Source organism: Cheilinus undulatus, linkage group 12 (assembly GCF_018320785.1).
Source record: "Cheilinus undulatus linkage group 12, ASM1832078v1, whole genome shotgun sequence".
NCBI classification, from domain to species: domain Eukaryota; kingdom Metazoa; phylum Chordata; class Actinopteri; order Labriformes; family Labridae; genus Cheilinus; species Cheilinus undulatus.
The window spans coordinates 23308398-23321477 of record NC_054876.1 but is presented as its reverse complement, the minus strand read 5'-3'; the positions used below and the strand labels follow the sequence as shown (position 1 = coordinate 23321477).

General features: G+C 37.3%; 1 protein-coding gene across 1 annotated transcript; it reads right to left on the bottom strand.

Annotated features, from left to right (window-relative positions):
* Positions 1–166: 166 nt before the first annotated feature.
* bnip1b (BCL2 interacting protein 1b) lies at positions 167–6343 on the bottom strand. The gene is made up of 6 exons (XM_041801727.1): positions 6233–6343; positions 4245–4337; positions 4062–4153; positions 2299–2406; positions 1340–1458; positions 167–1191 (listed from the first exon to the last, which is right to left on the bottom strand). The coding sequence occupies exons 1-6, from the start codon at positions 6314–6316 to the stop codon at positions 995–997; spliced, it is 693 nt and encodes a 230-aa protein (XP_041657661.1). The 5' UTR covers positions 6317–6343; the 3' UTR covers positions 167–994.
* Between the last annotated feature and the right edge of the window lie 6737 nt (positions 6344–13080).

The window sequence follows — 13080 nt, the reverse complement described above, 5'->3', positions numbered from 1 at the left end:
ATTTGATAGAGACAGTTGTGAGTGAAGCCATTTGGTATAACAAAAATTTAACTTATAACTTTTCAAAAATTCACAGTGCAGCATCCCATGGTGATAAATGTTGAGCATCCTGCCATCTATTGGTGTACCTATGGAAATGCAGTAAAAAAGAATTCCAAAAAACGGCTTATAATACTTATTTTAATTCTAACATTAAGACATTTATTCAGAACTGTCACATATTGATTTAGCATCCCAGACAGTCTTCATAGGATCAGCAATCCATCCAATTTCTGGATCAGTTGTCTGGAGTTGAGGTCGAAATAAAGGCACAATTTAACTATTCAATAACTGGAACAATAGATTTTTGGAAAAGTAAACAGATCACAACAGCATACACTCATTCTATGATGCACACACAGGGATTATAATTTGACAATAAAAAGTAAACAAAATGAAGATACTGCATATGACAGCCTTGTGCCTGGTTGTTTATAAAAGCTAGGATTATGAGGGCCCTGGTGCACTTCAGTCATTTTTATTGCTGCTGGTTTTCTTGCAGTAATATGAATGCCTTCAAAGACCAGCTGATGTGGAGTGTGCTTTCTTTATTTGTATAAATCTTCCCTATAAGACAGTGCAGTCTTTTGACAGGAGCCTTGCACCTTGGCTTAAACTCATCATTGTGGGTGCATTAAAACTTATAAAACCCACTTCCTACTATATGACTCTTTTAACTAGTCATATTTGATGGGTTCCTCCTTAAGGTGATCTCAAAGCCATATGTTGCATCATATCATTCAAGCTAAAAACAATGTTAAATGAGATGACAGATTTTTTCTTTGGCAGTATCTTTGTGCGTCAGTCAGTCCCTGTTCTGCCTCAAACCCTTATAATCATCACTTCCTCTACATACCTTCTCGTACTCCCTGTGGTAACTTTCTGCTGACTGATTTATCAGGAAAACGTTCTTCCTGAAGCTTCAGTGTGAGCCTCTTTAAGAAGCAGCAGCCTGCTAAATAAAGGGAAAGAGACGCTTCTTGAGGATGTAGAGGACGGTGGCAAGGAAAAGAGCCAGAGCCAGGAAGATGAGCAGTTTGTCTGTCAGCTCCCGTCTGTTGTACTTGAGGATCAGTTTCCTCCCCAGGTGGATGGTTCCTGTCATGTTTTTGAATTCTTCATTGGTTTCTTGAACTGTTCTGGAGGAGGTGGCTAAAATGAAGAGTGAGAGGGATTTGTTAGAAAATGTTAATAGAAATGTACAATCATTTTAACAGGTAAAAAACTCTGTTAATACACAACTTATAAGCCTGATCCAAGTATACACAGATTAATTAAGGAGGGGTGGGTTTTTTTTTACCAAGTGTGCCGATGGTGTCTTCACTCTGCTTCACCTGTTCAGCCATCATCCTGCTGATGGACATCAGACTCTCTGTGATATTGCTACTAGTTTCCACTAAGCTTTCTTTGGTTGCCTTCCTGGGAGAAAACACACAGAACATTTATGATGATAAACAAGAAAAAAAAAACATAGTTAAGCCATCACTATGACTTAGCACTTCCACATGGACTCTGCAACAGCACAATACTGGAGTACCATGATAAGATTCACATTGGGTTACAGAAGCATAAGAAGCACAACAAGTAAACAAAAGTGGGAGTTCCACATATGTGCATGCTCAGACATGCATTTACACAGCATTGTGAGCCTCTGTTAATACCTACAATGGTGGCTCATGGGAGGGGGGACAACTTTGTTCCACCTTTCCATTTCCATGTTGCGCATTGCAGACAAGGCATAACACAGGCATACACATCCAACCTCGAACTTGAAATGTTGAAAATCTGACTCAACTGTAACTTTGTTTGAACCAACAAAATCCACAATTCTTACAGTATCCTTCTCATTTTAATAACTTTTTTTGTTTGTTTGTTTTTAAGAAATAGAGATAGCAGCAACCAAATTTGCTTACTTGTGATTCACCTGCTTTTGTTATTATGATGAGGTATGTACCGCAGAGTTAAAGACATGCCTCTTACCTCTTGTACAACAAAGGTAGAACCAGCCATGATGAAATCATGCATCCCTTGACATCACATGAGCTAGCACTGTCTTGGTCTTAAAAATAATGATGATAACAACAACCAATGACTCTGAAAAATTATTTTATTTTCCTTCAGTTTTCATTCAACGTACTTTCTGAACTTCTCTAACTCTGTGACAAAGTATAACTTTGCTACAGATATACATTACAAAGAACAGAGATAAATCTACAATGGTATGACACTGATTGACTTAGCTTCAGCAAACTGATTCACCTCTGTCTGGTGCTCAGGTTTTCTCGTCCATGCAGCAGCTCATCCTTCTCCATGTTGTCAATCGCTAGTTTGCAAGCCAGGTTAGCTTTCCTCCATGCTGTTTGGTTACTAAAATACACAGAAGAAAAGAACTCAGCAACCAAATAGTGGAATTTTACTTTCAATCAATCAATCAATCAATCCTTTATTGATCCCCCTGGGGGGGGGGGATTGCCTTTCAGTTACATCCCGTCCAAGAAACATAAAAAAAGACATTGACACATAACAGGGGGAAGACAGGAGCAGGAGAACTGCGGGGCTGCCACACGAGCAGCGCCCCTTTTACTTAACTGAAAAAGAGAACAAGAGGAAGGAAGAGGGAAAAAAAAAAGCAACTCCCAAGCTAGGCTCCTGTATGGGGGGGCACAGTGTGGAATTTGGAAAAAAAAACACCTCAGCACATCAGCAACATAATAAGACATTACAACAAAACTCGAGAACTTGCACATGGGGGGGGGGGTGTTAAGGAGGGGAGGTGTCGCAGCACAGACACTGGGGGGGGGGGGGCGGGCGCAGCCACAACCCTCCCATGCTACATTGTGGCGAAGGGAGGGAGGAGGGGGTGGGAGCCAGCAAAGGCGTTGAGTTGGAGGGGGTGTGCGTGTTATATGTGTCTTGTGTGTGCGTATGTGTGAGCCCGTGTACTTCATCTCCACTCAGTCCCACCCATTGTCTCTGCCGTCTGATATAGGTGACGAAGACACGGCTATTGCCGTGGAGACGACCTCGGAGAGTTCTGATCTAGAAACAAAGTTCACAGGAGTAGGGGGTGGGCATCTTGTCCACATAACAACCAAGGAGAGTGGAGAGGCAACCGGCCTTGGGAAGTCTGGTTATCTCAGGGAGCCAATGAAGATAACAATTGTTTTGGGTCAGGCCGACACTGCAATTTTCCATCTGCCTTTGAGTCTTTCTGAGTCTCCCAGTGGCTTTACCTCGAATATGTCCAAATTCGGTGGCCCATTCAGCCGAGCCGAGCTGACAACTTCTCCAAGTTGGCATCAATCTTGCGAAGGAGCTCAAAAATCGCATCCTGTTTGCGATTTAGCTCGCCTATAGCTTGAGTCTGAGTGTTGACAGCCCTGCACATTCCCTCAGTCATGACGGGCAGCTTGTCAATTGCCAAAAGTGCTGCCAACGTCCTCCAAACTTTGCGCTAGATCAGGAAGCTGCCAGCTCCAAACAGCAGGAAACCTGTTATCATAATTCCAATTATGTACACGTCTTCAACATCCTCAACAGAAAGGATCGACAGGCACACGATCCTCCACTCCTCCCAGGAGTCCATCGTGTATCCGGCTGCAAACGTTCCGTCAGGGCAGGCGGGCTCTCCTAAAGCTCCTCAGCTAAATGTTTACATTATCCATTTTCTCTATATCTCTTGCGCGCTTAAAATGAAATCCCTTCAATCCCATTTAATAACTTGCACTTTTTCACTTATACCAAACATGGATTCTTCAGAGAATTAGGAAATTCTTTAACACAATTTCCTTTTATCATGACACAAACCCTTGAAAATTTACTGAATGTGTGTGTCTTAACAAAAATATAATAAAATATTTTTGTCATATTGATAATGATATTTTTACAGAGGATTATAGCACTGTGGAAGACTGAACGCTGGCTCTTAACCAAGTTTAATTTAAGTACAAAAAAGGAAACTGTTTGAGAAGTGAAAACAGGATTCTTGCTGTTTTCTTGTTTGTATGTGTGCATCCACACACCTCATCATTTGCCTTCGCTGACTCTCTGTCTCTGCCTGAATGACCAGTCTGTCCGACTCTCTGTCCTGTTCTTTTGCCATCTGCTCCAGATCCTGACAAAGACACAAAACAACGAAACAAACTGTTTGAATTCTAGCAGAAAAATCTGCCCAACATAAGACAGTGTGTGTTATTAGGCCTGACCTGGATTCTGAGTCTCAGTTTGCTAAACTTCTCTTTGACCTGAGAGTTGAGCTCCATGAGAGTTGAGTGAGGTCCAGGGCAGTCCCTGATGTCCTGCAGGTAAAACAAACACATTCACACAGTTAAGTGTAATGCAATCAAGATTATTTATTATTACTATTTATCTCAAATGACTCACAGTAAGAAAACTGAGTAAGTTTGACTTTAGCACCAGCTGATGAGCACACACATTGGTCAAAAGCTCACTGACTTAACTAAATATGAATAAGGTATCTTAGCCCTAGGCTTTACTATAAATGATATCTCAGCTTGACATTAGATGAACACATGACATTTAAAGACGCAGTGAGTGTTCCCTTTCTCTCAATCAGCCCTGGGATCAGTTTTAAACAAAGTTTAACACAGTTGTAATATTGGTTTTTAAATTTTTACACAACTCTATAATTCATGTGTGTCCCATGTCTGACTTTGCCTCTAGTGTTTGGGGGTTCATGGGACACTGAAGCTGTAATTCTATACACCAGAGAGCTATTCAGGCCTTCTTAGAGTACATGAATTCACATCAGTCCTGAATTTGTGTGGTGATGGGGGACCGGAGACCCCAAACATCAGACACAAATGTGAAATGTTGCAGCTTAAGAACAGGCTCGTAAAGATGTCTGATCAGAGATCGACCAAAAGCATCTTTAATCAGGACACTTTTAATTATCATCAGTACCTTGAATCACTATTTAGTGCAAATAAAATGTCTTTCATTTTCAGATGATGTTACTTGAGTTACAACTGCTATGTTTGTTATGTATAGAGAAGATGGTCTGTTGCTAAATGGTGTAAACCAAAACTATGAATGTATTGTCTTATAAATAGTTACAAAGTATAATCGAACTAGAAGATAAAGATCATGACATGCACAGTTGCGGTCAAACACTTTTCCTTTAGCTTTAGAGACTGGCACGTTTAATACCACTCCAGAGGAGGACAGAGGTTTTTTTTTTTTTTGAGTGACTGGGGAAACTGATAGAGCATTTTCTGTTTTACTGTCCAATTTACTATGATTTAAGGGATTTACATTTTAGGAAGCTATCTTTGATAAATGCTAACATTTTTGGTTGGATGATTATAAATAACTTGTAAAAGTTAAAAAAAAAAAAAAAAATGGTATTTCTGTTGTCTTTAAGACCCGTGAGGTTGGACATTTTTTGTGCATGACATAAATAAAGTACAATGAATCAATTGTATAAACCCATGGGAGGGGTCCTAATTGGTAGGGCTGGTCCATTTTCCATTCATTATCTACAACACATAAAGAAATATTAACATGCACACACACATCAAGGCAAATTTAGAGTAGCCAATGATTAAAAAAGGTGGCCTTTGGACTGTTACGAAGCACGGAGAATATATGCATGGGCGGGAAGCGATTTTTCTCAATTGCATCAAAATGACATTTATTGTAGTGGTAGATTTTGCTGTCATTATCTTTATCAATTAGGGTAAAATTGGAGATCAAACTATTATTAAAAAAATATGTTAATACCAAAGTATATATCTTTTTAGGTTTGATTGAAGCCGTTTTAGAGTGTTGTCAATCATTTTTCATAACTGAAAAGAAACAGCGGTCAGTTAACGCTTATGATGCATCATCTGAACAGAAAACTCCTTAATTCACATGTTCAGGCTTGAGAAGTAGACATTCATGATAGTGGGATGTTTTGGTAAACGTCTACTTTTCGTACTTAAAAATTTTACTGACATGGTTAATAACACGGTGAGCAGTGATAACAGAAATCATTGTTTAAGAAAATTTAAATAATGGACAAATTTCCGTCGTTTCTCTGACACTTTAAAAGTTAACTAGCGTTAGCTTTGCTTAGAACAACTTTTAAAGTCGTTGTTTGATGCATTTACGGACAACTTCCACGAACAAAAAACAGTACTGTGCCTAAATAAAAAGACACACACCATATTTCTTTCAACACAGTTCTTACCTGAATCAGAGCCTTAATTTCGAGGTCATATTTGATAATTTCTTGTCCACATATTCGGACGTGAACATCGGCAGAAGACGCCATCTTTGTTTATGTACGGCAAACTGGAAGTCTTCTTCTTCTTCGAATGGAATTCCGGCAGGCTGTACACTGGATAGTGTAATGCTGCTCTCCCCAGGTTAGATTAATCCATCCAGTTTAGAAAGTCACACACAGCTGAAGCGCACACTCAAACAGCGCTGACACTGATGCTCCGAGCTTTAAGGCAAGAGGAAAAAGTTGAGCAGGTATTATGAAACTTTTGCCCTCAACAGATGGAAGTCCCAAGTATGCACTACCGACATGTTAGCGTGCGTTTCAGTAAAGGTGTGTCCCATACAAAGAAGCGAGCTGGGCTGAATGCCACCTGCACCCAATGAATTAAAACCAGTATTCACTGTTCCTACATTCCTAAATTAAAAATGTGGGGAAAGTGAATTAATCAGAGCCTAAAAATACTTAAGAAATAAACCTTTGACGTTTTCTGAACACTTTAAGTGTGTACTCATCATAGGCTAATTTCAGGTTTATGCAAATCTCATAACAAAGAGTATGATCTAAATTGTCTTGAGATTCTTGTTTTTTTTTTTCAATCAAGTCATTGTCTTTGGATTGGCACTTACACAGTGGAAATTGGCCAGATTTTTATTTGAGTCAATTCACCGGGGATTACAGAATGGAAAAATACCAAGATATAAATTCAAATAACAAAACAACTTGAAAAACTGTAACATTAATAAATAAATATAAACAAGAAACTTATACTACTGATAATCATAATTAATCCTGAAATTACGTTTATTAATAACTTGTCGGCTGTCTCATATTTCTAACTTTTCATTTAAAAATGTATTAACAAGTCGTGATTTTGATGTTTTATTCTTCTTTCTTTAAGTTGATTTATTTTAACGGATAGAGTTGCCAGAAATTGCCCAAATATTAAGCTGTTATTTTTGCAATCAACACTGGTAAAGTAGGATGCTCATGGTTTCCATAGTGACAACAGAAATGGATGTAAACATAAGGTTTCATACTTGTGATTGGTGGAAATTAATTCTAGAGTGCTCATTCCATCCCGAGGGTATAAGTACAAGCTGAGATCAAAACTTGGCCTTTTTCACCAAGACATTTGGAGAGGTACGTTCATTCTGAGCTAGCAAGCTAGGCTAAAAGTTAGTTAAGCTAGCTAAGCTCGGTCATTTTACATATTTGCTTACTTTTTGTGAATAAATATATCATGTTGGGTTTGAAAAAAATTTGAGTGCCTTTGTTGCCAGAAATATTGTAAGGTTTATTTTAAAAAGTGAAATGGGTTGTGGTTAAGAAACGTCAGAATTGGTTTTGAAACCTTAAAGATTCCAAATCAAATTTGAGGGTATGAGATTTTATTAATGCTGTAAGATCTAAAGAAATATGACTAGTGAAGAGAGAAAAAAGTTATTTGTTAAGTAATTGAAATAAAGTCTGATTTTGATATTTTTCTCACATTAATGCATCGATATGTCAAATAAATTTGCTCTGTTAAATCAAAACAATCAAAAATGGCTGTGATCAGCTGTTTGAATGAAAACAAACATGTGTCGGACTTGGACTGTTATTTACACAAATGAGTTTTAACTCATTGTTTGACCTTTATAATTCATGATTTTGATTTCAATCAAATAGTTCGACCCTTATAAAACTCAAAAACTTTTAGTTTATTTGTCATATTTTGACCCATTAGACTCATGATTTTGAATTTATTTTAACACACTGAACTTTTAAACTCACAACTTAGGATTTAATCACATATTTTGACATTTATCTTTTACTGTGGCCTTTTAGAGTCATGATTTTAACATTTATCTAATTTTTTTATCTTTTGATTTCTAACTCATTGTTTGACCTTTAGCTAAAACTTCTAATTTTAAATTTCTACACATTGATTTACCTTTAAAACCCATGATTTTGAATTTTGCCATTGTTTGACCTTTATAATTCATAATTTTGACTTTTATCAAACATTTTGACCTTCAAGACACACAATTTTGGAGTTTATGTCATATTTTGACCTTTTGAACATTTGATTTGACTTTAATGTAATGTTTTGACCTTTAAGATACACAATTTTGACATTTATCTCATACTCTAAACTTTGAACCTCACAACTTGAATTTAATCACATATTTGAAACTGTTGATAAACAATTTTGACATTTATCTCATATTATAACCTTTAAGACTCATGATTTTGACTTTTATCTTGATCTTTATCTCTATCTTTATCTTTGACTTTTTTTAATTGCAGTTCTTTAAGCCTTGTAATTTATTGTGACTTAAATCTCAAAAGCAGTCCTCATGATTTACCCCATATTTAAATACTCATGGAAAAGAGGTTGACAGTTTATAATTAAATGTTGACCTTGCCAGGTTTTCAGGTCAGACCTAAATTCAGAATCCGGCCCCTGCTGTGATTAAGTTTGACACCTCTGTTCGATAGCGTGAAGTTAACATGCTGCTCTCCTTTTCTGTTACTGTACTGTACTGTACTTTGAAAATGTCCTCTGAACTCTTGTCTCTGAAATTTCCCATCCTGAACCAAATGAGATGCTCAAATAATGATTCTAAAATATGTTTTTGTTAAAATTGTTTGGCAGTTTTACTGATACAACATTGTGAATTTATCTTTCAGAACACTGAAGCGAAAAAAAAAAGACCACCGGGCAGTCGGCACTACAGGATAGAGAACCAACACCAACGAAGGAGAGAGTGAAGCTGAGGACGCTCGATAGAAAGAGTGACTGAAACTGAGAGAGACAGAGAGGAATGGAAGGACTGACGATGTCAGATAGAGAGAGACAAAGGAGCAGGAGGGAGATGGTAAGACAGGAGTCAGAGGAGAGGCAAAGGAGAGAGAGACAGGAGAAGGAGGAAACAGGAAAGACCTGACATGCCAGATGGATGTGTTTCAGGTCTTGTATTTCACACATCCATCTGGGAAAGCTTCAATAGGAAATGTTTGAGAAAAGGCAGAGGCTTTGAAAAAAACTCGGAGTGTGATTGGATGAATGTTCTGTCTGTCACATCTCTACGGGCCAATCAGAGCAACAAAACAAGTGACGTAGCAGCTATCGAGCTGCGCGTGTGCTGCTACTGAGGAATAACGCGAAACATGGCGACTATAGACATGTAAGTACTCGACTTTTGTCATTTTTGAAAAGAAAACAACTCGCTCTCTTCTTTGTTCTTCTTTTAATAAGTAAATGTTTTCAAGTTCTGATAAAACTGGCACTTTAGCAGTATCCACGCTAAGCTCTTCCTCTTGCTGCTGCTGGTTTATGTCAGGACTCTGCTGCGCCTGAAAGTACTGCCCGTCTTTGCTGATTGATCCTGTCAGTTTCTAACCGGGCCCAAACGGTTCAGATGGGAGCTTTGCAAGATGGATTCACCAGTGAAAAACAAGGAAACAGGGGTATCCATCTGCTTTGCAAGGTTAGGAAATGAGGTTAGATCACAACACAAACGTATTGTCTAATTTATTGATTTAAAAATGGAATAAAAGTAGTTTTTAAAAAAATTAAAACATGCATATTCATGTATTTTTTTCTAAAATAAAGTTACCTGTCCTAATGGTGTAGTTTAACAATTTACAAAAAAGAATTAACAGTAGTTAAAAAAATTAAAAACTGAAAATATTGTATTTTCTCACAAGAAGAAAGTGATTAGACCTCCGATGAGGGGGATGGTGGCGGGTTTAGATGAAGACACACAGTAACTAGTTTAAGAATTTAAAAAAAAAATAGAATTAAAGTTGTTTTGAAGAAAAAAAACTTTTGTTGTATTTTTTCACTCAAGATTATTTGTCCTCAGATGAGGGGTGGTGTTGGTGGGTTTAGATTATGAAAGATAATGAGTGTCTAGTTAAACTTTTGAAATTTAGAATAAAAGTAGTTTAAAACATTAAAAACTTAAAATATTGAATATTTTTAGTTGAATAAAGTTATTTGTCCTCCAATGAGGTGTGGTGATGGCGGGTTTAGATTATAAAAGATAATGATTGTCTAGTTTAATAATTACAAAATAGAATACAATTAGTTTTTAAAATTAAAAAAAACATTATATTTTTTCAGTTAAAGTTATTTGTCCTCTGCTGAGGGAAATGATAATATATTGTATAATATTATAATATATAAATTATAATATATTGATGCTGTTCTTGCCATTTGGATCACATGACAGGATACCCCATGCATGTATTTTAGATATATGAACATATAATTCAGCTGCAATCTCTCTTGGGCTCTGCTGGGGGAAGAGTGCATATTTGTGTCCTTGTTTCCAGATTTTAGATGTTCCAACAGGTGATGGGGCAACACCCCCACATGCAGAAGACTGTGTGAAAGCAACCTGCATCCTCAAGAGCCTTCTGAGGTCAACAGAAGCCCAACCTCCATCCCTTGAAGAGTCAGTCCCCATGGGTGTGTTGGATCCAACAAGTCCACCGGATTATCGATGCAGCTGAAGGAGAGGTTCACCTGGTATTTCAACCCTGAGGCTGCTGAGCGGTCCTGGAGGCATTTAGTTGTGACCAACCCTACAGTATTCCACAAACTAAAGGCCCTTTTCAGGGCTACTGAACTCTATAAAGAGCAAAGTTTCTAGAAGCTAAAACCCAGAACTCTAAATCATCTATGGGTTAATCCTAACCCTCTATCTATATGACCAGAGAAATAGAATTATCGCACTTCCAATTCAAACTGGAGGTCCAAAATACAGCCCGCTGTTAGAGGCGAAGCAGTAAAGGAAGCTTTTTCTTATAACACATGATCAAATGAATTTGGGGAAAGGCCACATAACTAAAAACGAATATGTGGCTCATCTCAGAATTTCAGGATTTTTTCTTGGATGAGCATGCCATTATAAAACCAGTGAGTAAGTAAGTAGAGATAAATATAAATGAAAATAAATGACTAAATAAAAAAAACAACAACAAAAAAACAAAAAAAAATGCATTTTATGTAATACAGGGGTATAAAATCCTTCACTATCTTTTAACAGGTGAGTAATATAAAATAAATGGGGAATATATATATATAAATATATATATATATATATATATACAAAAGTGAAATTGAAGGCCAGTGAAATTGAACTCAGCTTTCCAAGAACTGTGGTTAATCACAGTTAATTCCTGACTTAACAAAGGGGGCAATTAATTTTTCACATAAGTCCAGATTGTTTTGGATGTTTTCCCTTAATAAATAAAATCATCATTTGGAAACTGCATTTTGTATTTACTTGAGTTGTCTTTGTGAGATATCCAAATTGGTGTGATGATCCGAAACATTTTGATGTGATAAATGTGCAAAAAAAAAAAAAAAAGGAATCAGAAAGGGGGCAAATACTTTTTCATGGCACTGTATATTTTTGAAGTAGGTTGTATGGGTTTCTAAATAATGTATTTATGTAATGAATGAGAAATGCCCAAATCTTTAAGAATGACAAACCCATATAATAAACTAGAAAAGCATTCAGAGAGCGCACACCTCCGCCATCAGCCCTATCTCCCAATAGTGAAGAATCCTTTTAAAACATTCCTGGATCCAGACGGTGATCCAGATCACTCCCAAAATCTAATTCACCGATTACTCCCTCCCCAGTGGGGTGGAGACACGCTGAGGCAAAGCATTAGCTTCACTAGGTGTGGACTGTCATGGTGGAAGCACCCATGGTCTCACTGGACGACTGAAAGTCATGGCGGATGGTGAATATTCCTCTACTCCTCCCAGCATTGTGAGTATTCTCGCTACAATTCACTGTCTTTCTCTCTGTTACGCTCCGACTCGTCTCCTCGACCGAGTGTGCATCTTTCAAACTCTATAAACTCCAAAATTCTGAATAGAAACACACCAAAAATGCTGCTGGGATTGAAGTTACTCATGTCCGCCATCTCCTGGTGTAAGGTGGTAACAGCGTAGACCTCTGCCATTAGCCCTTTCTCCTGATAGTAAAACCGTGATCTGGATCAGTCCCAAAATCTAATCAGTTCTTCCTTATGCCTTTTGTGACATTTCCTGAAAATTTCATCAAAATCCGTCCATGACTTTTTCAGTTATGTTGCTAACAAACGAACAAACCCACCCAATCACATAACCTCCGTACCAGAGGTAAATATCAGAAACTTTAGTTGAACCTTTTCCTGCTGTTTTTTGTAGGTGGTATGACATAAACTTTTCATCTTTAATCAGTGACTATTTGTATCAATGCATCATTACATCCCAAGAAAATATTCACACCATTCAGTTGTTGTGTTTAAGTTTACAAGCTGAGTTTTAAAGGACACTGATCGCATCTGCACTAGTCTACCACATTCCTTTAAAAAGTTATTTTTCCCCATTATAACTTATATTCAACAGAAAGAGCAAGAGCATATGATAACATTTATATGGTTTATTTATTTGTTACCTCCACCAAGGAGGTTATGTGATCTGCAGGGTTTGTTAGTTTATTTATTAGTTTGTTGGCAACATAACTCAAAAAGTTATAGACGGATTTTGATGAAATTTTCAGGAAATGTCACAAATGGCATAAGGAAGAACTGATTAGAGTTTGGGACTGATCCAGATCACCGTCTGGATCCAGGAATTTTTTAAAGGATTCTGTACTATTGGTGGAGGCCTGCGCTCTCTGAGTGCTTTTCTTGTTAATTGTAATTTTGATGGCAATTCAAAAAGGAAAAAAATAAATAATATACCAATAAGTACACAGGAATCATCAGACATGTACTGTAGATGTACCAAGCTATATAATAATAATCAAACACAAGTCAAG